This window comes from Notechis scutatus, chromosome 2 (genome assembly GCF_049901735.1).
Source record: "Notechis scutatus isolate UNSWTSFEM ecotype Mainland chromosome 2, rNotScu1.2, whole genome shotgun sequence".
Lineage (NCBI taxonomy): Eukaryota > Metazoa > Chordata > Lepidosauria > Squamata > Elapidae > Notechis > Notechis scutatus.
The window spans coordinates 25,938,832-25,965,116 of record NC_142010.1 but is presented as its reverse complement, the minus strand read 5'-3'; the positions used below and the strand labels follow the sequence as shown (position 1 = coordinate 25,965,116).

General features: G+C 43.6%; 1 protein-coding gene across 2 annotated transcripts in view; it reads right to left on the bottom strand.

The window, feature by feature from the left end:
* TAP1 (transporter 1, ATP binding cassette subfamily B member) overlaps nt 1-21,482 on the bottom strand; it is a 30,402-nt gene extending 8,920 nt beyond the window's left edge. Inside the window, exons 1-10 of one of the 2 annotated variants that reach the window (XM_026688297.2) lie at nt 21,178-21,482; nt 19,743-20,313; nt 12,843-12,957; nt 10,194-10,324; nt 8,643-8,848; nt 6,911-7,108; nt 5,818-5,946; nt 5,484-5,672; nt 3,167-3,340; nt 581-740 (exon numbers count right to left, since the gene is read on the bottom strand). In XM_026688297.2, the coding sequence (XP_026544082.2) occupies nt 581-740; nt 3,167-3,340; nt 5,484-5,672; nt 5,818-5,946; nt 6,911-7,108; nt 8,643-8,848; nt 10,194-10,324; nt 12,843-12,957; nt 19,743-20,280 (1,840 nt within the window). In that variant the 5' untranslated portion in view covers nt 20,281-20,313; nt 21,178-21,482. Of the gene's footprint in view, nt 1-580; nt 741-3,166; nt 3,341-5,483; nt 5,673-5,817; nt 5,947-6,910; nt 7,109-8,642; nt 8,849-10,193; nt 10,325-12,842; nt 12,958-19,742; nt 20,314-21,173 lie in introns of both variants that reach the window. The other variant, XM_087953830.1, reaches the window with a different exon arrangement.
* Nucleotides 21,483-26,285: the final 4,803 nt, after the last annotated feature.

Below are 26,285 nucleotides of genomic sequence, written 5' to 3'. Positions count from 1 at the left end.
GAACACAGTGTATAAATGAGGAAGCTGCGCACAGCAAGTTGTTGGGAGCAAACGTGAATTTATCTGGTATCGTCGTGGCTTATCTGGTGTTCCTGGCGTTTTCCTAACTGTGTGAGTTTTGCCGCACTTTCAAATCTGAAATTCCTTCTCCTGCCCTATCCAGTTAATTACTTCAGCTTGGTTTGTTTGGATTTTTAGTTACAGTTTTTGTGTACCTTGTTTTGGACTGAATTTTCTACAGTTAAAGGCTTTTCCTGGGAGAGTTTTTCTCCAGCCCAAGGTAACCTGGACATTGGGGGCAAAGTTGGAGATAATAAAAGGACTCTTATTGCTTATTTGACTGTGTTGCCTTTGTGCCATGCCCTGGGTCATCACAGTCACTTTTTTCAGTGCCGTAACTTCGGACGATCACTAAACAAACTTGTAAGTCAAGGATTACCTGTCGTTTGGGTAATGAGACATTCTGCAAAAAAAGCAGCCATGCTCAGAGAGCACCAATGACCCCTCTGATGTTCTACCCTTGAGACAACTCCCATGTGACCCTGCCATCCATCCCTGGGCAGAAGACAGGGACTCCTACTTGTATCGTAGCCGTGGCTCATCGTGGAGATGAAGCGATGGACTCCTACTTGCTGACTAGCCTGGATCACCTTCTCTTCACATTGCTCTTCCAAGCCGTAGGCAATGTTGGCACCCAAGGATCGGGCAAAGAGTACGGGATCTTGGCTCACCAGCGCTACCTACCAGGCAGGGAAAAATAACAAGACAGTTCATTATTCCAAGCAGAATTTATGAGGATGCCAATCAAAGCAACATTCATTTCCCCCAACTTTGGAAACTGTAATACAGGTCAACGTCTATGCCGATTCTCAGTCATCCAAGTCACGGCTGTCCAGAAGTCAGGCTTTGATGGCACAGTGGTTAGTGTGCGGTACTGCAGGCCACTTCTGCCGACTATCGGCTGCCTGAAACTTGGCAGTTCAAATCCCACCACGCTCAAGGTTGACTCAGCCTTACATCCTTTCCGAGTTGGGTAAAATGAGGATCCAGATTGTTGGGGGCGATAGACTGACTCCGTAAAACTGCTTAGAGAGGGCTGTAAAACACCATAAAGTGGTATATGAGTCTAAGTGCTATTGCTAATGCTAAATGTGCTTTTTTCAAGAGGCAATTGGACGTTCTTGATTTTCTTTGAAGACATTTCGCTTCTCATCCAAGAAGCTTAAATATCTTAAATATTAATATTTTATATACTTATATATTTAATATAAATATATAATTTATATATTTAAATATCTTTATATATCTTAAATATCTTAAAAGAAAAACAAGAATGTCCAGTTACCTCTTGAAAAAGCACTTTAAAAAAAAGGTTTGATTGATTTTCTATTATTTACATTTTGTTAGTGCTTAATAAACATCATGTGGTCTGGGTTTGTATAATTGCTTAACAATACAGATGACATTCTTAATCTCCACTTCTTTTTTCCAACCACTGGTAAAATAAAGTCCAAGTTTGGTAATATTCTGTGTCCAAAAGCACTTTTGGGATACAGGTAGTCCTCAACTTACAACCATTCGTTTAGTGACTCAAGTTACAACAGCCCTAGAAAAAAATGATGGGCAAAGTCAACAGGGAAAGCCAGATTCGCTTAATAACCGCACGCTTCACTTAACAACTGCAGCGATTCGCTTAAAGATTGCAGGGGAACAGGTTGTAAAATGGGTTGAAGCTCATTTAACAACTATCTTGCTTAGTGACAGAAATGCTGGGCTCAACCATGGTTGTACGTCGAGGACTACCATAAAGATATTGAATTTAATCGCTGGAACAGTAAAGGGTACAAAGGGCAGGGACACATGGTCGGAGTTGATTGGTTGGACAGCGCGGAGTCCTGCATGAGGCAATCTGTGTTATGATTGGTTGCTGGGGGTAAAGGGGGAGTTTCCCTTTTCCCCCGCCTTTTTTCCTTTTGTGTTTCCTTCTGTATGCTGTTTAAATTTACCTCATGATGTTCCTGACTATCCTATTTGTTGTAAATATAAACGTTAAATAGATTCATTTCTATAAAACTACAAGTTTGTGTTGGTGTCTCCGACTTCATTTGGACACCTGCTGCATAATTCCCGGATATCAATCTGTTCAATTTGTTTAATGGGAGTTGAAAGAGAGAAAAAAATCCACGATAGATTATTTAACAGATGTTGGAAGGGACCTTGCAGGTCTTGTTCTGACCCAAAGCTTGTTCCAATGAAACAAACATTAAATGGAGGTAACAGCAAAACCTTTTAATTATCCTTTATAAATTCCGTTCCTTCCCAGTTAAAAGGCTGTTTCAGACTAATTGTCTCTGATAAGAACGAGCCTTGCCAAGTTTGTGCAAGACTGCCAAGAACACTAGATAAAGTTGCCAAAAAAGTATTTCAAACACAGAGTCTCCAAATACCAACTAAAAGAGTCCAGACGTCCACAAGGCTTGAGTGCAAAAACTTCTTTGCTTCCTGCAAAGAACTCTGGTTTCTCAGCTGGCTTTTATCTCTGAAGGGAGGGGCCATTACCTTGCAGCCTTACCCCTGAGTCACCCGTGTTGCTGCAGCTGCTCTTTCCTTCCAGCAGCCCTGCGTGCACGTGCACTGGGCACAGGCTCCTCGGGGACCTCTTCATCACTGCTGCCAGCCTCCACAATCTCCGAAGGCACCATTCCACTCCCTGATGGTCCTGGCCCCATCCCTGCATTACACGCGGGCCTCTCATCTGAGTTTTCGCTCTCTGAGACCTCAGCCGCTGCTGCCGGTGAACCACAACAGGTCTTCTAGTCCAACCCCTCGCCCCCCGCCCCCCATTCAAGCAGGAGACCGTTTCAGACAATGGCTGTCCAGTCTCTTTTTGAAAGCCTCCAGGGATGGAGCACCCACAACATTTGAAGGCAAGCTGTTCTATAGGGTGTGCTCTGTATGCTGTTTGGTGATTTACCCGACGATTTACCTCAGGATGTAGTAATGTGCCTGACTATCTCACCTGCTGTAAACAGAAAATGTAAAATCTATTTATTGATATAAAATGACAAGTTCGCATCAGCGTCCCTGACTCCATTTGGACACTGGCTGTGCAATCCTCTCCACAACCTGTATCGGCCACCTGCGTCTACCATATCGCATCCCTTACCTTTTGATGCAGGAAGCGATGTTCATATTTGTTCAGGTCCTCATCGTCCAGCAGCACCTGTCCTTGTTCGGGCTCATAAAACCTTTGGAGCAAGGCCACCACCGTGCTCTTCCCACACCCGGAAGGGCCCACCAGGGCAGTCACAGTACCAGGACACAGCTTAAAAGACACCCCCTGGAAGAAGAGAAAACTGCCTGCCGATTCTACCCAACTTCGATGCAGTTATTCGTACTGCGGTTTTGGTTCTGGCTTTGGATGGGATAGGACAAGCGCCTCAACATGCTCAGAGAACAGATAATCAGAGTTGGAAGGGATCTTGGAGGTCATCTAGTCCAACCCCCCGCCCAAGCGGGAGACCCTACACCCTGCACAAATGGCAGTCCAATCTCTTCTTCAAAGTCTCAAGTGATGGCGCTCCCACAACTTCCAAAGGCAGAGCTGTTCCACTGATTGATTTTTCTCACTGTTAGAAAGTTTCTCCTTATTTCCAGGTTGAATCTCTCTCCTTTATCAGTTTCCATCCATTATTCCTTGTCTGGCCTTCAGGTGCTTTAGAAAATAGCTGGACCTCTTCCTCCCTGTGGCAGCCCCGCTATCCTGTCTCCCCTGGTCCTTCTCTTTACTAGACTAGCCAGGCCCAGTTCCTGCAACTGTTCTTCATACGTTTTAGCCTCCAGTCCCCTAATCATCCAGGTTGCTATTTCTAGAGTCTCAACTTCTCTCTTACATTTTGGCAACCAAAACTGGATGCAGTATTCCAAGCGTGGCCTTACCAAGGTATTATAAAATGGTTTAGCAGGGCTCACAGACTGGACATTGTACATCTCTAACCATTTAAATGCAGTTAAAATTCCATTAAGCCGGGTTAGACCTAAGCCTGATTTGACTGACCTCAAAAAGCTGATTTTAGGTTGGGTCTGGCCAAAGCTTGGATGAGAGACCATAGAAATGGATCCAGCCAAAGTGAAAGCTGTCCTGGATTGGCAAAACCCTCCCAAAGAATCACAAACAGCTGCAAAGCTTCCTGGGATTTGCGAACTTCTACCGGCAATTTATCCCCTCATTTGCACAAATTGCATTACCAATAACAGAACTATTAAAAACTGGGAGTGGGGGGGCAACCAAGGCAAATCCTGGACAACCCCTTAAATGGACTCTAGAATGACAACAAGCTTTTGAATTGTTAAAAAGGCATTTCGCACAGGAACTCATTCTAAAACACCCTGACCCAGAATTGCCTTTTATAGTGCAAGCCGACGTTAGCGACATAGCGGTGGCAGCAGTTCTACTCCAGAAAAATGATAATGGAGATCTGCAACCCTGTGCATATACGTCCCAAAAACTCCCACACAGTGAAAGAAGGTGGGCTGTATGGGAAAAAGAAGCTTATGCGGTTTGTTGGGCTTTACAAATTTGGAGACAATTTTTAGAGGGCAGTGCCATTCCATTCGAAGTATGGCTTTCAATCACTATCCCAGAGAGAAATAATGGAGTTTCCCATACTGACCTCAGCTACATTTTGATTTCCTCTGGCTGCATTCACACAACATACTTGTCCAAGTCAGTAGATGACACACACAAGATGAAAAGTTGGTTACCTTTAAACTTGACTTAGTAAGTTGTGTGAATTCCATCCATTTGACTAGTTCCGTGATGGTGAACCCATGGCATGCGTGACACGCAGAGCCACTTGTGCTGGCACGTGAGCTGCAGGCAAACTTACCTCACTGCATATGCGTGCACCTCACAGCTGATTTTTGGCTGGTTTGAGGCCTTTTGCGGCCTCCCAGAGGCTTGAGAAAGGCTTCTGCAGGCTTTGCAGGCCGAAAACTAGGCCCATTTTGTCACTTCCTGTATTTCTGGAAATACCGGAAGTGACAAAACGGGCCTAGTTTTCGGCCTGCAAAGCCTGCAGAAGCCTTCCTCAAGCCTCTGGGAGGCTGAAAAAGGCCTCAAACTGGCTGAAAATCAGCTGTGAGGCACAGTGCAGGTAAGGGGGTGGGTGGGTGGGGATTGTTTGTGCATGCGTAGAGGGCATGGGGGGGGCGCATTGCCTTCTGGGTGCTGGCACACGAGCACGAGCATGCAAGCGCGTGCGTAATTTTTGGCACAGGAGCCCAAAAAGGTTAGCCACCACTGGACTAGTTTGCAGTGTCATGTATTGGTTTAACCCAGATAGCCAGGGCTATTCAATAACAGAGTTAACTGGTCACAGGATGACTGGGAGTCAATCTTGGGTAGTTCTCTTCATATCTAGTCTTGAACCCATACCCAAAGTGTTGTGATCCCGTCTCAGAATCCAGTTCCCACCACCAACCTTCAGCACTAGAGAGTTGCCATTGTTGCCATAGGAGAACGAAACATCTTTAAGCTCCATGCGTCCTTCTAAATTTGTGGGTGCCAAAGTTCCCGAAGGCTTGATTTGGGGTGTCCGGTCCATGTACTCAAAAGCCTTTTCCGATGAACCTACGGCCTTTTGCACGGAAGGGTAGCATGAAAGGAGGACCTAGGAGACACAGGAAACAGGCACTGTGAGACGAGGGAAACATTTTGAGGAAGGGTCTTCACTCCTCTCTGGGCTTCCAAGCAGAGGCTGTTTCTGCCCCCCGCCCCCGCACACATACCAGTGCTGGGCCAATCACAAAACTTACCCGCACCACTGTGGAAAGCTCACCCTCCTGCAGGACAAAGGTAACGAGAGCTCCGCTAGTCAACTTCCCTTGAGTGACCAGGTGTCCCCCATAGTAGAGAATCCCCACTTTGAGTGCCAGTTGTAAGATCTGGAGGAGAGAGAAAAAAATAGGGGATTAGTGTGAAATCCCTTGGATAAGGGGTGTCAAACTGGCAGCCCGCGGGCCAGATGGGTCACACACACAGGCCACGCCCACCCCAGCTCTGTGAAGGGGAAAATGTCGTGACATGATGGCAACATGACGGCGCAAGTTTGACACCCATGCCTTAGAGGGGTAGAGGGGAAGGAGGGAGGGAGGGAGAGAGAGAGAGACAGACAGACATAGACAGACAGTGAGAGAGACAGAGAAGAGACAGACAGGGAGGGAGGGAAGGAGGGAGGATTAGACAGATAGACAGAGATAGATAGATAAACTATCTATCTATCTATCCATCCATCCACCTACCTACTTGCCTACCTTACCTACCTATCTACTGTATCTATCCATCCATCCACTTACCTACCTTACCTACCTATCAATTTATCTATCTATATCTATCTCTATCTATGTACTCTATCTATCTATCTATCTATCTATCTATCTATCTATCTATCTATCTATCTATCTATCTATCTATCTATCTATCTATCTATCTATCTATCTATCTATCTATCTATCTATCTATCTATCTATCTATCTATCTATCTATCTATCTATCTATCTATCATCTATCTATTATCTATCTATTATCTATCTATCTATCTATCTATCTATCTATCTATCTATCTATCTATCTATCTATCTATCTCAATCTCTCAATCTATCTACTCTATCTCTATCTCTCTATCTACTGTTTCTATCTATCTCTCTATCTACTCTCTCTCTCTCTCTTTCTATCTATCTGTCTATTGTATCTATCCATCCATCTACCCATCCGAAATAGTCAGCCCTACTCACTCTGGAAGCACAAAGCTCCATGTGTCACACAAAATCTGAAACCATCCTTTGGGTGATGGAAGTTGTGCAGCCCGCACCCTCCCGCCAACCTCTCTGCCCAGGGTTGCATCCTTGCCTCAGGAATCCATACGGAGACCCCGTAGGCCACGGCCTCCACCTTGTTGAGTTTGTAGGTCTCTTGCAACTTCTTTTCGTAACACTGAGCAGCCCCATCCTCGTTGGCAAAGCTGCGGACGGTGGAGATGGCTTGGAAGGTCTCCATTGCAACTTCGTTGGCTCTGGCTAAGGATTTCTGGACGCACGTGGCCAACCTCTGGAAGGAGAGAGAGAGAAAAGAGAAAGAGAAAAGATAACAAAGTGTGTCCAAAATGGATCAGGAGAGATTTAACCTGGAAATAAGGAGAAACTTTCAGACAGTGAGAACAATCAGCCCATGGAATGGAAGTTGTGGGAGCGTCATCACTTGAGACTTTCAAGAAGAGATTGGACTGCCATTTGTCAGAAACGGTGTAGGGTCTCCCGCTTGGGCAGGGGGTTGGATTAGATGACCTACAAGATCCCTTCCAACTCTGCTTATCTGTTATCTGATTAGGTTAAGGGGTGTTCAATCTGAACCCCCAAACTTTGTATCAACTGTATTGTCCCTCTACAAATTAAACTCTGGAGGCAACTTTGGATGTGATCAAATGGGAAAATGAATGAAATCATATTAATTAATATTAAATAAGATAAAGCTCAACGGGTGGCTACAAGTCCATGTTGTTCATTCTGCAATAATACAAGAATAGTGTCAACTCATAAAATATTTCTATGGTCTTTTTAGAGTTGCCAACAGAAAGGGAGTGGGGAGTAGTGGGCAGCATGGATTCCATAAATGTTTTCAAAGATAGTTTCTAGGTGACTGAAGTTTCCGCCATGCAAAATTCTAACTGGAGAGTATGATTGATGACTCTTGGCTATGGACGTGTCTCATTGGAGAATATGAATTATGATACACCCAGGGGGCGAGGGGAAAACCATGGTCAAGGGTGACAATGAATGATGTGTCCCAGGCAGCGCATGTTTACTCCTAATAAATCTTCTTTTAAGTTTTGGAAGTTCGGCCAGAGACTTATGATTTAAATGGGGATCACTACCGGAGCCCTGACACGGCATCAGGGTTGTGTTTGAACTCGAAGGCTGGAGTGAGCGTGGCCAGCTCAACGTCACTCGCTGAGGCTCCGTTTTCGGCCGCAACGACCTCCTGCAGCCTTCTGCCAGCAAAAATTGAGCTCCTACCGAGCTCCATTTTCACTGGCAGAGGGCTACAGGAGGCCTTTCCTGTTTCCAGGGCAGCCCCACGGGCCCATTTAAGCACCCTGTCAGCTTTGGAAGCCATATTAGCACCAGACGCTTCCACACTGCCACATTCTTGAGCCTGGGAAAACGGGAGGGGGGAATTTCTTGGAGGGAATGTGGTTAGACACAACAGCATTCTTCTTCTAAGTCAAGGTCATGTCATATCTGCACCTGGGTGAGAGGACGTCTCAAGCTGAGGCGAACGGTGATTGGGGCATGTGATGCAATGAGGGATGCTGAGGGTGGATTTGTAATTTTTTTACTTATGGCAAGGAAACCTAGAATTTTCAGATTTGGGATTTCCCAGATGTGCCAGTTTACTACCCATTCCACAGGCCGGATCCAGCCCAAGGGCCCTTGAGTTTGACCGCTCGGTATTAAGGCTTTTGTCCCCAGGAAAGGCTGATAGAAATAAACATTACTTCTATAGTCCTTTTTAGCGGCCTGTGGGCCTTGGGCCTCTCTACCACAGAACCCTCAAGGTAAGACTGAAGGGAACCTTTCCTCACCTGGTAGAACTTCCCCGAGAGCTTCGGCAACAGCAGGATAAAGGGCAGGGTCACAATGATGAATAAGGCCAAAGGCACAGAGATCCACAGCATCATGGCATAGTAGCAGATACCCCGGAGCACGTACCACATCAGGAGGCTCAGATCGTGTGAGAGGGCTTCGCTCATGGAATCGATGCCGGATGAGATGTGGGAAGTGATGTCACCTGTCAGCCAGAACAAGTCCATTTCAAAATACCGTATGTCAATTGGGAGAAGCCCCTACCAGCTGTGTGGTCTTTGCCTTTCCCGCTTTTTTGGTACCCATCTGTGGAACTGACCTGTTCTGACCAAGGTTTATTGAGACACTAACAAACACATTAGTCCCAAAACCCTTTTTTTCTTTATTTCAACAGCTGTGAATTTTAGTCATTCACAGCCCGTAATGAGTCTCAAACAGTTAGTAAATAGTCCCATGGAAGTCTGCCAGAATCCTTCAGGATAAGTCTGATAAGCACTCACCTTTATCTTCCTTGAAACGCTGCCAATGACTAAATTTCCAACTAGTTATACAAGGCCAAACGGAACACAAATTCAACACAGAGCTTCAGGTTTCAAACCGACCAGTACGAACGAAGTTGCTTCCTGCAAAGGCTCCTGTCCCTTTGCTCCTCCTTTATGTCTTATGGGAGGGCCAATCACCTCCAAGCCTTACTCCCGAGTCACCCATTTTGTCTCTACGCACACACGCATTGGGAACAGGCTCCCCTTGTTCCTCTGTCTCGCTGCTGTCAGATTCTGGAGGCTCTGGAGTCAGCACACAATTCCCAGATGGCCCTGGCCCCATCTCTGTATCGGACACAGAACCCTCGTCCAAGTCCTCCCTACTGTCGGACTCTGCTGCTGTCACCGCAGGATGCCGGTGGATCACAACATGACCACCCCATCTTCTAAATCAGTGCTCGCCAACCAGTGGGTTGGGGACCGCTGGTGGTCCACCAGAAAATTTTGGTGGTCCACAGAGAAATGACACTCAAAGCAATTAATCCAGGCTTCGCAGGAGCACAAAGCTTGCATCGCTTGCATTGCAAACAACACAAGATAGTGAGGGGAGGGGGGAAAGGGCGGGGGGGGGGAACTTGCCCCACGTGCCTTGCCTGGCCACCGGGCTGCTTCTTTCCACTTCTTTCTTCTTCTGCTTTTGGCTGCACACAAGGAAAGCAGCAAGTCTTTCTTTCTCTCCCCTGACCAAAGTTTCTGCCGTGCAAAATTCTAACTGGAGAGCATGATAGATGACTCTTGGCTATGGATGTGTCCCATTGGAGAATATAAATTATGATACACCCAGGAGGTGGGGGAAAACCATGGTCAAGGGTGACAATAAATGATGTGTCTCAGAGTCGGCTACACCCAGGTAGCATCGGCATGTTTACTCCTAATAAATCTTCTTTAAGCCTTTGAAAATCCGGCTAGAGACTCATTATTTAAATGGGGGTAACTACCAGAGCCCTGACTCTGTGTGTGTGTGAGAGAGGGGGAGAGAGAGAAAGAAGGAAATGCTGGATCCTTTACCTGTTCGATTAGTGCTGAAGAAGCCAATCTCCTGGCGCACAACGGACCTGAAGACAGAGGCCTGGAAGCGGGTGTGAAATCTGTTCATAACCGTATTATACAGGAAGTCGCAGAGAAGCTCTGTTGTCGCACTGAGAGGAATCAGAAAACAGATATCTATCATGACTCCAACTTTAGCTCTCTCCAGTCTTTTCTTCTACCTGACATCACTTTGACCCCTTTTCCCCCTCTCCCAACGAATCATATTTCATCCCATGCTGTGGTCAAAAATTTTGGTTTTCTTTTCTGGTTTTTTTTTTTTTTGGCACTCTGAGTCACATTTCTGCAAATATATTGATATGAGGGACAAATAATATTCTATCCTGAGGTAATGATCACCGTCGTGACTTTTGAATTGCACAGCAGAAGGAGCAGGCAAGCAGTCTTCCAATATTTGAGGGGTTGCCACAAAGAAGACGGTATCTGCAGCATGTTTTTCTCTGCCTGATGTAATGGAACAGCCCATTAATAGACAGGTAGTCCTCGACTCATGCCCACAATTGGGCCCAAAATTTATGTTGCTAAGTGAGACCTTTGTTCAGTGAGTTTTGGTCCAGCGGTGGTATTCAGCCAGTTCACACCGGTTCAGGCGAACTGGTAGCAAGGATTTGGTGTGGATCGCAGAACCGGTAGTAACTTCCGGATGTCCACGCCCCCAACCCAGTCGCCCGGTCGCCACTCGCTTGCTCGTCCCGCCAATGCTCGTTCACCCCCTCCACCCGATGCTCGTCAGCCCAGTATTTCTTTTTTTTTTAAACCTCCCAACAATCAGCTGTTCCTACAATCAGCTGTGCCTGGATTCCCCTCCCTTCTTACTGCTTCACCCAGGAGGCTTCCTTGAGGCCCAGGAAGGCAAAAAATGGAGGGAGGGAGTGCAGCCCCCCTCCATTTTTTGCTTTCCTGGGCCCCAGGGAAGCTTCCTGGGAGCAAAATCGTCCCCCTAGAGACTCCTCTGAGGCCAGGAAGGCCCCAAAATGGAGGCCAGGAAGACTCCAAAGCAAAAACACCCCCAGGAGGCTTGCCTGAGGCCCAGAGGGCACCAAAATGGAACCAGGAGGGTGCTGTGTGCCTCCTCCAGGCTCCGTTTTTTTCCTTCCTGAGGCCCAGAGAAGCCTTCTGGGAGCAAAAATGCCCCCAGAGGCTCCTCTGAGGCCCGGAAGGTCCCAAAATGGAGGCCAGAAACAAAAACGCCCCCTCAGGAAGCTTGCCTGAGGCCCCAAAGGCCCCAAAACGGAGCGAGGGGGGGGGGGTGCTGAAAAAACCACATCCACCCAATCACATGGCCACATCCACCTAGCCACGCCCACCAAACCGGTAGTAAAAAAAAATTTCAATCCCACCACTGGTTTTGTCCCATTTTACAACTTTTCTCACCCCATCATTTGTTAAGGGAACCACTGCAGTTGTTACATCAGCAAACACAATTGTTAAATGAACCTGGCTCCCCCATCGACTTTGCTTGTCACGAGGTCGCAAAAAGGGGATGGCATGAACCCGGGACACTGTGACCGCCATAAAAGTGAATACGTTGTCCAGTGTCTGAACATGAATCACGTGACCATGGGGGGATGCTGCAACGGTCAAAAAAATGGGCATGTCACTTTTTTTCAGTGCCGTTGTCATTTCGAACGGGTCACTAAGCGAACTGTTGTTAAGTCGAGGACTACCTGTACTGCTCCCATTTTAACAGATCACCAGAGTTGCAAGGGACCTTGGAGGTCATTTAGTCCAACCCCCTGCCCAAGTGGGAGACCTACACGATTTCTGACAGATGGCAGTCCAATCTCTTCTCGAAAGTCTCAAATGATGGCGTTCCCACAACTTCCGAGGGCAACCTCTGTTCCATTGGTTGATTGTTCTGTCAGAAAGTTTCTCCTTATTCCCAAGGTTAAATCTCTCCCTGTTCAGTTTCCATCCATTATTCCTTGTCTGGCCTACAGGTGCCTTGGAAAATAGCTTTACTCCTTCCTCTCTGTGGCAGCCCCTCAAATATTGGAAGACTGCTATCATTTCTCCCCTTCTCTTCACTAGACTAGCCATGCCCAGTTCCTGCAACCATTTTTCATATATTTTAGTCTCCAGTCCCCTTATCATCCTGGTTGCTCTCCTCTGTACTTTTTCTAGAGTCTCAACATCTTTTTTTAGTGTGGTGAACAAAACCAGATGCAGTACTCTAGGTGTGGTCTTACTAAGGCTTTATAGAGTGGTATTAGTACTTCCCTTAATCTTGATTGTATCCCTCTGTTAATTCAATTTAGGATTGCATTAGCTTTTTTGGCTGGTGCTGCACACGGCTGGCTCAAATTTAGCTGGTTGTCCACTAAGACTCCAAGATCCCTCTCACAGTTACTGCTATTGAGCCTGGTTTCACCCAGTCTATATGTGTCCTTTTGGTTTTTCTTGCCTAAGTGTAGGATTTTTTCCTCTCTTTCTCTCTATAGCACACACACAACCCACCACAAACACACATATATGATGCATTTCCGAATGTATTCATTTGTGACCCAACTTTTCCCTTCTATTGTGACTAAAATTTGTGGGTTTCCAACGATGCCACAGGTGCAAGTTTGCATTTAAAAACAAACTCAGGTAGTTTTCCCTCTATCATACCTCGCCAAAGTATAACAAGACATCATATACAGAGCATTCTTGAAGGCCGAGGCTTCCTCCTTGTTGATGAGCAAGTCTGTCACCTTTCCGGTATAATGTGGAATTGCCATCTCCCCTGAAAGGCAGACATTGAGAGAGTGTGAGAGATTGAGAGAGAGAGAGAGAGATTGAGAAATATTGAGAGAGAGAGATTGAAGAGAGATTGAGAGAGAGAAAGAGTTTGAGAGAGAGAGTAAGAGAGATTGAGAAAGATTGAGAGAGAAAGAGATTGAAGAGAGATTGAAGAGAGATTGAGAGAGAGAAAGAGTTTGAGAGAAATTGAGATTGAAGAGAGAGAGATTGAAGACAGCAAAGTTTGAGAGAGAGAAATTGAGAGATTGAGAGTTTGAGAGAGAGATTGAAGTGAGAGATTGAGAGAGAAAGAGATTGAAGAGAGAGAGATTGAAGAGAGGTTGAGAGAGAAAGAGTTTGAGAAAGAGATTGAAAGATTGAGAGTTTGAGAGAGAGAGAAGAGAAAGAGAGAAAGAAATTGAGAGAGATTGAGAGTTTGAGAGAGTGAGAGAAATTGAGCAAGATTGAAGAGAGATTGAGAGAGAGCAGGAGAGTGAGAGAGTTTGAGAGATAGAGAAAGAGGGAGATTGAGAGATATAAATAGATAGATAGATACACACGTACATATATACATATCAAGAGGTCTTACAAGAAATTGCAATAGAAGCTGGCCACTTGAGTTGGACTGTCCCAAGTAGCAACCCGAACAACGTTATTTGTTTTCTGTATGTAATACAGGTACTCAACTTACGACCATAATTGAACCCAAAAACTTCCATCACAACCATCATAAATATGAATCGGTTGCCAAGCACCTGACCCCAGGAATGCTGCAACGGCCGTTAAGCCTCAAAGTTGGTCATCGGTCACCTTTTTCAGGGCTGTCCTAACTTTGAACAGTCACTAAACAAATCATCCTAAGTCGAGGACAATCTGTAAAGTACAATGAAAGCTGCAGATGGGTGGGGAAGGGAGGAGAAAATTACAAGCAAGGGGAATTCCTTTCTAGACCTTCTCATCAACGTGAGCAGCCAAGTTATTATTATTTTTTTAAAAAAAGAAATATGTTATGGGCCTCTCACAATTTCTGGGTGTCTCTTGTTACAGCAAGGGGTCATTTCTCAAGCTTTTGTACCAGCCCAAAAAGCCAACTTGTACCTGATTTAAGAGTCTGTTCCATGCATTCATTTATTTATTTAATGTATTTCTATTCCACAGCAATCAAAAAGATTCTTGGTTCCGAATGTCCAGTTTGAAGGGTTTCAGCGACAGACAGGAATCCGCGATCGTGTGCGGTTTCTGCCTGGGCTCGCCACTGGAGCGCCCCGAGCCAGCTGGCTTCGGGGCTAAGCCACCCCGTAGAGGTGATGAAGAAGGGGGAGACTGCCAGCAGGGTCGAGGAGAGCCGCATCTCTCCTCCTCAGCTGGCCATTACTCCCTTTCCTGAAGGCGGTAGGAGCGGTGGTCAGAAATGGCCACCTCAAAGAAGAACTCAACCGGAAAAGAACGTGCAGGAGAAAGATAAGAAGTGAAAGTTTTGGCTGACCGGGCTAAGTTGAAAAAGCAATAACTAAGGTACCCTGGAATTTAAATTTTACAAGAAATAACATCGCTCCCAAAGAAGAGTCGGAAGCAGCGAAAGAAAGTGAAAAGGGAAAGGTTTGACTTTTTTTCCTTCTCTCTCCTTCCTTATATTGACAATTAAGAATAAGAAATTGGAAAAATCCGCTTTGGCATCAATAGGCAATTAAGCTGAAAATATAACTAAATGCCAAAGGGACAATAAAGATTTCTGGACATTAAAAACTTTTTCTTCTATAAGCAGGAAGGGAGAGAAAAAGAATAAGGGCAGGATCTGGAAGAGGAAGGAGACTGCCTGGACTTTAAAAGAATCTAAAGTAAAATTTCAATAAGACTTCTAAAAGATACATTTTAACTGAAACTTTGCAACTAAATAGTAACCCCAGGAAGAGAAAGTGGGAAAAAAAGAAAGAGCAAAAAGAAACAGCTTGTGTGTATTTGGATTACTTGGTGACTTTTGGATTTTTGGCTATTATATCTGAATGACTAAAATCAATCGGGTGGTTGTTTAAAAATTTCTACAATGGCATTACTTTTGGATGAATTGAAAACGGAACTTAAAAAGTACAAAGAAGATGCACAAGAAGGGAAGGGTTCCTTTGGCTTCGTTTTTCAATTTCTAGAAATGGAGATTCGGAACTATGAGAAACAACAAGAAAAGACTGCAAAACAAGAAGACTGGGACAAAGAAGAAGCCATCTTTAATGAACAAGTAACTCTATGTGGGGAAGAAAAAGGAAAGGGTGGAAAGAGGATGGAGAATTTAAGACGTAAAAAAAAACCAAAGAAAAGAAAAATAATTCGAAAAATAAGTATAATACTGGAAAGCAACAGAAAAGGGGAATACAGAAGAGGGAAATAGAGGGAGAGAGACAAAGGGGTAAAAAGGGGAGAGAGAAGAAGAGAGAGAAGAAGGAAAGGAAAAGAAGTTACAAAGGTCCGGAGCAAGATATAAAGAAACAGGACCTATTTAGAGATAATGGGTGAAAATCTAACTGAAAGGGGGATTCTGTAAAGGTACATGAGATTGTGTTGTTATATTTGAAATAGAAATAACTTTAGAAAATTGGAAACAACATATGATTAGAATGAGGGATAGAATGGTTAGTGTAACTTAGTGAAATGTTTGTGAAAAAAGTAAATGAAATAAAATAAATGAGAAAATTGAATTAGGAAGGAATGGGAACACTTTAATTAGTCAATGTTTTATAAAATATAAGTGAAGAGGGGGGGAATTGATTATGGAAAGTTTATAATTGTTCCCATAGAAGTATCATATTTAATTGAAAAGTAATGTGAAAAATGTTAAGACTGTAATGAATATTAATATTAATGATAGAATTGAATTGGAATGGAATGTTGTTTTAATTATATACATTTATAATTTTTTTTTTTAAAGAATACTGTGTGTAGTTTAAGAATGTACCAAGCAGAATCCGAATGGAAGTTATGTATTATATTAAGTGTTATAACTTTAGGGGAAAGATATAAAGGCGTCATACTCCAACCAGTAACTACAGGAGAAATTTTGTTTAATGAGAAAAGATAATAGACAATTGAAACAGGACAGATAAAAAATATAAATATAATGATTTGAATTGAGATGAAATAAATACAATAAAACTGAGGAAATTAAAAGAGGGGAGAAGCCATGTAGAAAATGTAAAATTGTAATAAGATATGCAACAGAATATAAAAATGAGCATGAACCTGAATTTGTGTCTGTACGAAGAAATGTAACCCGGGATTATGCTGCTTTCAAAAAAGATGTTTTAATTGAATTTCTTTTCTTTTTGTGAAAACTCAAATAAAATTTACCCCCCCCCCCCAAAAAAGATTCTTGGTTCCCTTGAACAGAATAAACAATCCACACAGTATAAAAGAGAACCGCAGCAATCCTGAATGAAGAGCAAAGACCAAGGAATGAATTGCGTGGATTGCTAAAAATAACTGCAATATGGTTTTCAGGGTTGGGCGGTGGCAGGGTCAAAAGTTAACAAGCTGCTTTATTTAATATATAACAAAATGCTGTTGGGTTCACCCACATTATGAACTTCAAAGCATTTTAAAAACACTTTTTGAAACGTTACACCACGTAATTAAAAATATGCCTTCCTGCCAGACTGATATGGATACTTTGAAATTTTCACTGCTATATTTATTAGAACAGAATAGAATCCTTTATTGGCCAAGTGTGATTGGACACACAAGGAATTTGCCTTGGTGCAAATGCTCTCAGTGTACGTAAAAGGGAAGATACATTCGTCAAGAGTCAAGAACCGTAAGGTACAACACTTACTGACAATCATAAGGTACAATAAGCAATCAAATCATACTTGGAAACAATCAATCAATATCGTTAGGATTCAAGCGACAAAGTTACAGTCATACAGTCACAAGTGGGAGGGGGAGGGGTGATAAGGAGAGATGAGAAGATTAATGGTGATAGTAGTGCAGACTTTGTAAATAGTTGGACAGTTTATTATTTATTTATTTATTTGTCAAGCAAGTATTAGATAACAGGTATAAGTATAAACATGGTTATGAATAGATGAAATAGGCATGAATAAAAAAAGAAAAGAAACAATAGGACAGGGACGGTAGGCACGTTGGTGCGCTTATGCACGCCCCCTACAGACCTCTTAGGAAAGGGGTGAGGTCACTAGTAGACAGTCTAAGGTTAAAGTTTTTGGGGTTTGGGGAAGAAACCACAGAGTCAGGTAGAGTATTCCAGACATTGACCACTCTGTTGCTGAAGTCGCATTTCCTGCAATCAAGTTTGATGTTGAGCGAGTTATTAGTTTATTACGCCCAAAATAAGATTACATTTCCTTTCTTTTCCCCAAGAAAATCAGAAATAAATCCTTGTTAAAATCCCTTTTCCCCCCCTGCTGATGCTTACAATGGTTGTTTTGAAAGAAATTTAAAAACAAAACAAAACTGGAGGCCCTAGACATCCAAAATCATTCTAAAACTCCCAACTGGAAATAAAAAAGGAAATCAGAAGGAATTCGCCTCTTGTCTGTACAGATCGTTCAGAAGAAATGTGACACAGGAAAAACGCCTGGGATTACAAATACGGAGGACATCTGCCGTTTTGGGAATTAAGGCGGGGGAGTAACAACAAAATTAAAACAAAGACACTGAAGGCAGCCAACCAAAGTGGCTTTTTTCTCAAGGAAAATGGAGAAGCACTGAAGTGAAATCACCGTATAAGGAAAGTTCTGTTGTTTTACAAAACTCTGATTATTCTTTATAAAGTTCTCATTTTTTGGCAAATTGCCTTGACCGTTTCAAAATTTCTGCCTCCATTTCAGCCATCTGGCCCTCTGGTATGCAGGAAAGAGGCCTAACTGAGCAAGCAACCAGCTCTTTTCTGCAGTTTTATCCTCCGGTGAGAATGAGTCAGAAGTAGCAAAGGGCACTAACAAGCACACAAGATTGCAAGCCAGTGAGTGACAGAAAGCATCTGTTAGAAGTGACTTTGAAGAAATAGAAATATATGCATACAGAATAGTAAAAAAGGATATCATTGTTGTTAACATAGCATGTAGCAACTAAAAAATGGCTACACTGATACTAGTTTTTTTTTAATTTGTTATATATTGGTTTCAAGGGAGTAAAACGGGAAGAATATATAAAATAAAAATCAGTGGCAAGATTGAATTGACAATGAAAGGGGATAAATATTGGATAATATATTTTAGGATGAAATTGGTTTTATTTTTCTCTGGAAATGATGAATGAAATAACATGGATAAAACATATGAAAAGAAAAATGGAATTAGGTAATAATGGTATGATATGAAACTGGATAAGAAAGCCTGAAAATGTAATTAGGATTATGTAGGCATGTTACAACCTGGAATCACATTGTTCACTTAAAGAGATGTTTAAAGAATAAAAATTTATTGAAAGAAAAAGAAGTGACCTTGAAGGATAGGCTGACACTTAGAGAGGGCTTGTATAGCACTGTGAAGTGGGATATAAATCTAAGTGTAATTGCTACTGCTATTTCTGCAACGTGCCAGAATTTTTGGCTTTGCTGCGCCTAACAAACACAATTTCCCCAATTCAACACAAGAAAAGCTATCTCTTGAATATGCATGCACCATTTCTGCATATATAACTAATATAATTTTGCTATTATATATGTTGACAACAGCAAGACTACCATATGCACAAAAATGGAAGGACACTTCAATTCCTACTATAGACGAAAGGTTGCAGAAGTTAATGGTTGGCTAAAATGGCAAAATTGACTACTTTGATTAAAGAAAAGAACATAAGCAATTATTATTGTTGTTATTGTTATTATTATAATAAATTTTCATTCATAAATATTTTTGAATAACAGTGCATTGGCAGAGCCTTATTTACAAATTAAACATGACTGACATACGTTGGTAATAAATCTCAACCTATAAACTAATAGCGATAGTAATGGTATTTTAACAGTACTAATAGTATAACCAAAAGTGTTGATCTAGGTTTCTTCTTACGTTAGGTTAATTACATTTTTTTAATCAATTACTACATTTATATTTATCTACCTCTTCCAATATATATATTATTAACCTTCATCTTATTTTACAGAGTCGGAAGTCAATATTTCTTTTTCTTTTTTTCTCTTATCGTTCCTCACTTCCCTTCCCCCTTTCCCTCCCCACTGCTTCTCTATTTACATTTGTCTTTTGTATTTCAAAATATTTATATAACTCAATAAAAATGCTAAATGGAAAAGTTTCTGCATCTGTGTGCAAGGATGCATATAAAATGTAATTTTAAAAAAATTCCAAACTCGATCACACCACCATGGCCTGTTGATTTTTGCAGATTCCCATGCTCCAAGGCCTAAAAAGAGCGAAACCATTTTATATTATCTTTCTCTTGACCCCCATTTTCTATTATTATCCCAAAGGTGATCTTTTACAAGAGGCAACTGGACTTTCTGTTTTTTCTTTAAAGACGTTTCACTTCCCATCCAAGAAGCTTCATGACCTGGCCGAAGTTTTCAGGAAGCCGCCGCAGCCAAAAATGGAGCCCGGGAGCCCGTTTTCACTGGCAGAGAGCCCTCAGGCCACCACAGGTGCCCCCAACACGAGTGACATTGAGCTGGCCACGCCCCCTGGCCACACACACCCCAAGGTCAAACACAACCCTGATGCGGCCCTCAATGAAATCGAGTTCAACACCCCTGCTCTAGATTGATTGTGAGGGCCCAGGAAAGGATCACACTCCTCTCCCCCCTTCAAAAGGTCCACTTACCCATGCATGAGAACACCATAAGCACCACCATGGCCACAAACCGCAGCGCCTCCGGCCTCAGGCAAGAGACGAGGCGCCTGAAGGAAGCGCTGGATGCCTTTTCCGATCCTGTGTCCCCCCAAGGGAGGAGGTGATGGCACAGCAGCATCACCGCCCCCGCCACCAGGTAGTTGAGGGCAAGGACGTCGCTCCTGCCCCAGTTGGAAGCCAGATGCAGGGCGTCCCCTTTGGGCTGGTAGAGGTACTGCAGGCTGACGTCGCTGGGCATCTGGAAGGAGAGGACCAAGGCCCCTTCCAACAGCAGCCTCCAGGGAAGCTTCTCCCCTCCAGACCGGACGAGGGTACCCCCTGCGAGAACCAGCGACACACAGCGCGTCCCAGCGACAGCCCAGTGGAAAGCCAGAGGGTTCTCCCAGGGCGAGGGGGTCCATTTCCAAGCCTGGTGGAGGGCCAGGAAGTCCAGCAGCATCCCTAGGGCGACCGAGGACCACAAGCCCGGATTCATCGCGCCGGTTCTTAAGACGGGGCAAAAGAGCATCGCTGGAGCAGTGCTTTTGTGCGGGAAGAAATCCTGGCAAGAAAGGGAAAGAGAGGGACAAATGAGAGCCACTGAGAGTGGAGAGAAAAAAAAGAAGAAAAAAGAACAGCACTAAACCAACTCTACCATGGAGCTCACCCCAACCCTAAGAGGTCCTTAAAGGGGGCGTGCATAAATGCACCAGCGTGCCTAGCGTCCCTGTCTTACTATAACAGATGGCCTTTAGAAAATAGCTTGACCCCTTCCTCTCTGTGGCAGCCCCTGAAATATTGGAAGGCTGTTATTCTGTCTCCCCTGGTCCTTTTCTCTTTCCTAGACTAGCCAAGCCCAGTTCCTGTAACTGTTCTTCGTGTGTTTTAGCCTCCAGTCCCCTAATCATCCTGGTTGCTCTTCTCTGTACTTTTTCTAGAGCCTCAACATCTTTTTTATAATATGGCGAACAAAACTGGATGCAGTTCTGTCTCCATTTATCTGTATTTACTCCCTTTGTTCTTGTTTATGTTCATACTTATACTTGTCATCTTGTACATGTTTCACAAACAAAAAATTAAATTAAATTAAATTTAAAAAAAATACCACCTCCTCTGTTATCTTGTACATGTTGGACAAATAAATTAACATAAAATAAAAACACCACCTCCTCTGTTATCTTGTACACGTTGGACAAATAAATTAACATAAAATAAAAACACCACCTCCTCTGTTATCTTGTACACGTTGGACAAATAAATAACATAAAATAAAAACACCACCTCCTCTGTTATCTTGTACATGTTGGACAAATAAATTAACATAAAATAAAAACACCACCTCCTCTGTTATCTTGTACACGTCTGACAAATTAAATAAAAAATAAAAATAAAAGTCTGCAGCTCTGCTAAGTACGAACCCACTTACCGGCGTCGGAGGAGCTTCTCGCAGAGTCTGGGGCGCTTTCTCCCGTTTGCAGAGAAGAGGCGGCGCGGAACCGGTGGGAGAAAGCAGCCGGCCGCGATCTTCGCGCGGGAGGGATCCCGAGAAGGGGCTTTAGGAGAGCAGGAAGGTTCCTCCGCGTCCAGGAGCCGGCTTCAACTGAGCTGAGGGCGGGGAAATCGCGGGGGCTGGAAGGCAGGTCTTGGCGCATCTCCCGCCCGGCTCTGGAAAGCACCTTCGACCGCGGGCGCTTCGCAGAAACAGCCGCTTTCCCGGAAGCCGAAAGTGAAACTAACAACTGGGAGAAAGCAAAGAGCTGCTGCAGCTGGAGGGGAGAGGGAGGGAGATTCTGGACGATTTCCAGCGAAGGCTGGTTCAAGGCAGGCAGTTGCTCAACCGGGGAGGCTTCTTCGCACCAAACAAGAAATTGTGGCAAAAAAAGTGGAAGCGCTGCAGGAATGAGATCAAGAGGGAAAGTGGGGTGGGGGGCGTTGGGGGGAGGGAGGGGGAGGGAGAAGAAGCGGCCGCTCAAGTGTTTCTCAAACTTGCAACCAGAGATCTCCAAACTTGGCAACTTTCAAGACTTGTGGACTTCAACTCCCAGAATTCCTCCCCCAGTCATGTTAGCTCGGGGATTCTGGGAGTTGAAGTCCACAAATCTTAAAGTTGCCAAGTTTGGAGAGCCTTGGATTAAACGCAACTTTCTTTCTCATCCCTGGCCTCTCTACCTGTCCATACAGAGCTTGAGCCCAGTTGTGTCTCATTCCACGCATTCACACATACCCACAAACATCATATTGTGCCAGCTGCCGCCGCCCTCCCCTCCACTCTTGTTTACACATGCCAGCCACCGACCCGTTTCGCACGTTCCTTCTGCTCCTCCTTCCGCCCAACTTTCCAGGTCCAACTTTCCCCTGTAAGGAATACTCTGTAGCAGCTCAGAGACACTCTTGGCAAATTTGATTAATACTTATTTTACTCCTGGTAAAAAGAGGGGTGTTTAGAATATGGAGATGGACAGAAAAATAACATAACTGAAATGATTGAAGAATCAAAGAAGGAAAGATGACATGTCAACAAAATATGTGTATTAATATTAAAAATTTTATAAAATTGTCAACTGTTATTAAATATGAAGAATGTTGTCATATTTGTTTTAAAATGTAAGGCACTCCGGTGCCACACTGTTCACACAATGATATGTTTGTAAAAAAAAAAACAAGAAAAAAATAAAGAATTTATACCCAAAAAAAGAAAACAAAGAGACATTCTTGGCTTCCTACACCGACAGGAGCATTAGATGGGATGACTTAGAAATAGAATAGAATAACAGAGTTGGAAGGGACCTTGGAGGTCATCTAGTCCAACCCCCTTCTCCTCAGGCAGGAAACCTCCTACCATTTCAGCCACATGGCTATCCAATCTCTTCTTCAAAGCTTCCAGTCCTGGAGCACCCACAACTTCTGGAGGCAAGTTGTTGCACCTGGAAGTAAGGAGAAATTGTGCGACAGATGGAACAATCTGTCACAAAAATGTCTCCTTAATTCCAGGTTGCTTCTCTCCTCCTTTAGTTTCCACCCATTGCTTCTTGTCCTGCCCTCAGGTGCTTTGGAGAAGAAGAGCTAACCAGGAGAAGGAAAAGCCCTCATTTAAAAACAAAAGGTGAGGCCTCGAAAAACCAGGCCACCATTTTGACTCTTCTGACCGTATCTCGAGGACGTCCCTTCCCCCACCCCACCAGTCCCCAGTCAGACAATATCCTTATTTTGGATCCAAAACATTGTCCAGAGCAATTGGTGGAGAGGTTAAGACACCTGCTTAGGAAGCCGGAGACGCTGAAGTGGAACTTTAGGCACGAAGCCAGCTGTGTGATTTTGGGCCAGTCACTCTCTCTCTAGCCCTAGGAAAGGGGCAATGGCAAACCACTTCGGGAAAACTGCCAGGATTAGACCTGGTAAGAGTCAGGAATCAGTGCATTTCGAAGGCCAAAAAAAAGAGGTTTCCATTTTGACCCAGCTTCAAGAAGGAGGCCAAAAGCTGAATGAGCTGCTGCCAAGCAGTGCAAGAATTACATCATGGCCGGATTCATACAACAGGGCTGATCAAAATCATTAATTTAGGATGGGATATTAGAATAGGATATTAGGATAGGATATTAGGATAGGATAGGATAGGATAGGATATTTATTTATTTATTTATTTATTTATTTATTTATTTATTTATTTTGTCAAGCATGTCTTAGACAACAAGTATAAGTATGAACATAACATATAAACATATAAGTATAAACATATATAAGTAGATATACATAATAAATGAGTATGAATAAATGGGGACAGTCAGACAGGGACAGTAGGCACGCTGGTGCGCTTATGCACGCCCCCTTACAGACCTCTTAGGAATGGAGTGAGGTCCACGCTAGACTGTTTGAGGTAAACTTAAAGTTTGCGAATAGAATTAGAATAGGAATAGAATAGATCTTGCTGCTATCAATATATGTGAACCTAAATATGCAGTTCCTTTATCACAACCTTCTGGAATTATGCCCAGCAAGTATACTTCTGGTTTCTGGCCTATATTCTGTTTTGTTATTTTTTTCCAGCCAGCTACCTATTTTCTCCCAATATTTATGATACTACTATGGTATTTCACATATGATACTACTATGATGCTACTATTATACTACTATGGTATTGTTACATTTCCAGCATTTTGCTGATAAGTTACTGAACATTTTTGCTCTGCTTCTTTCTTTCTTTTTCTTTCTTTCTTTCTTTCTTTCTTTCTTTCTTTCTTTCTTTCTTTCTTTCTTTCTTTCTTTCTTTCTTCCTTCCTTCCTTCCTTCCTTCCTCCCCCTTCCTTCTTTCTTTTCTTTTCTTTCTTTTCTTTTCTTTCTTCTTTCTTTTTTCATGATATAATGAAGTTTTTAATATATCCAAATATTGCGTGCATGTATTTATTAGATTTTTTTATCCCACCTTTCTTACTTTTTTTAAAAAATAGTCATTTAAAAATTAATAACACATTTCCACTTATTACAGCATGTTCTAAATATGTAGATTATTACTAAGTATTGTTACAGTTATTCCTACATTCAATTTAGTATATTCATAGATTCGTTCACATATTTACATAATTATTTACATAGTTACATCTTACCATAACTCCTCCCTTTCTTTCCTCTATCTACTTTCCGTCTACCTTCTAACCAGTTGTACCATAGGTCCCCAATTCCATAGTACTGTTTCCTATCCATCTCTGCACACTCTAAAACCTTTTTTATTATCATGGTGTCGGAAGGATTATTATCACATTTCCAGTTCTGCTTCTTTCTAAAGGCTTTCTTGGCAGAGAACCAGCCCTGATCCCCGGGTCAAGTTCTAACCCACCCAGCCACCCACCCCCTGTCCCAGAAGCGGATTCTCGCGCTTAAGGAAGCCGCGTGGGGAAGCAACGCCGAGCCCCCTTCCCTTGGCAGTCTTCCAATATTTGAAGGACTGCCCCAGAGAGGGGGGGGGGGGGGTTCAAGCTATTCTCCAAATCACCTGAAGGCCAGACAAGAAATAATGGGTGGAAACTGATCAAGGAGAGAGATTCAACCTGGAAATAAGGAGAAACTTTCTGACAGTGAGAAGAATCAACCGATGGAACAGAAGTTGCCCTCGGAAGTTGTGGGAGCTTCATCACTTGAGACTTTCAAGAAGAGACTTGCTGCCAACTGTCAGAAATGGTGTAGGGCCTGATTGGGTGAGGGGGGTGGACTAGATGGCCTACAAGGTCCCTTCCAACTCTCTTAATCTGTATCTATCTAAGAAAGCTGGGTCCTCGCAAAATGTGTCTGAAGTGGGATAATTTGAGCCTTGAGAGTGAGAATGCTGGTTTCATTTGTTCAGTGACCCACCGGTTTGTTTTCTTGGCTGTCCATGATAATCCTCACGAGTCTTCTCCGATCAAAATTTAAAACTGTCGATCCTCTTCCCATTCTTCTTCTTTAAAGTCCAGCTTCACTTAGAACAGAATAACAGAGTCGGAAGGGACATTTGCCTGCCTGCTTTGCCCGATTTTAGGTGAAAATGGCTTTTTACATATATTAAAAACTGCAATATTTATACAAATATTTATAATATTTACAGACAAGCCATGCCCAGCCAGTCGCATGACCACCAAGCCACACCCACAAATTAGGCCACGCCCACCAAACCGGTTAGTGGTTCCTGGGATTTAAAATCATGAGTTTGGTGGTCCCTGAGGTCCAAAAGGTTGGCGACCCCTGTTCTAGTCCAACCCCCCTTCTCAGGCAGGAAACTCTACGCCACTTCAGACAAATAGTTATCCAACCTCTTCTTAAAAAACTTCCAGTGTTGGAGCATTCACAACTTCATGAGGCAAGTTGTTCCAATGTCAGGAAATTTCCCCTTTAAGTTGCTTCTCTCCTTGATTAGTTTCCACCCATGGCTTCTTGTCTCATCTTCTGCTGCTGAAGAAGGAGAGATTCAACCTGGAAATAAGGAGAAATTATCCGACCGTGAGAACAATCAACGCATGGCACAGAAGTCGCCTTCGGAAGTTGTGGGAGCTTCATCACTGGAGGCTTTCAAGAAGAAGGTAACAGATCATCAGAGTCGGAAGCAGAGGTGGGTATTCAGCAGGTTCTGACCCGTTCTGGAGAACCAGTAGCGGAAATTTTGAGTAGTTGGGAGAACCGGCAAATAACCACCTCTGACTGGAGATTTTACAGTATCCTTCCCCCTGCCACGCCCACCAAGCCACGCCCACAGAACCGGGAGTAAAAAAACCCAAACTTGAATCCCACCACTGGTTGGAAGGGACCTTGGAGGTCATCTAGTCCAACCCCCTGCCCAAGCAAGGAGACCCTACGCCATTTCTGACAGAGGGGAGTCCAATCTCTTCTTGAAAGTCTCAGGTGATCCAATCTCAAGAGATTGGAACTGCCTGCCACCTGTCAGGAATGATGTAGGGTCTCCTGCTTGGGCGGGAGGTGGGGCTTTAACAGACTTAACAGATAACCAGAGGTGGAAGGGACCTTATAGGTCATCTAGTCCAACCCACCCACCCACCCCCGCCCAAGCGG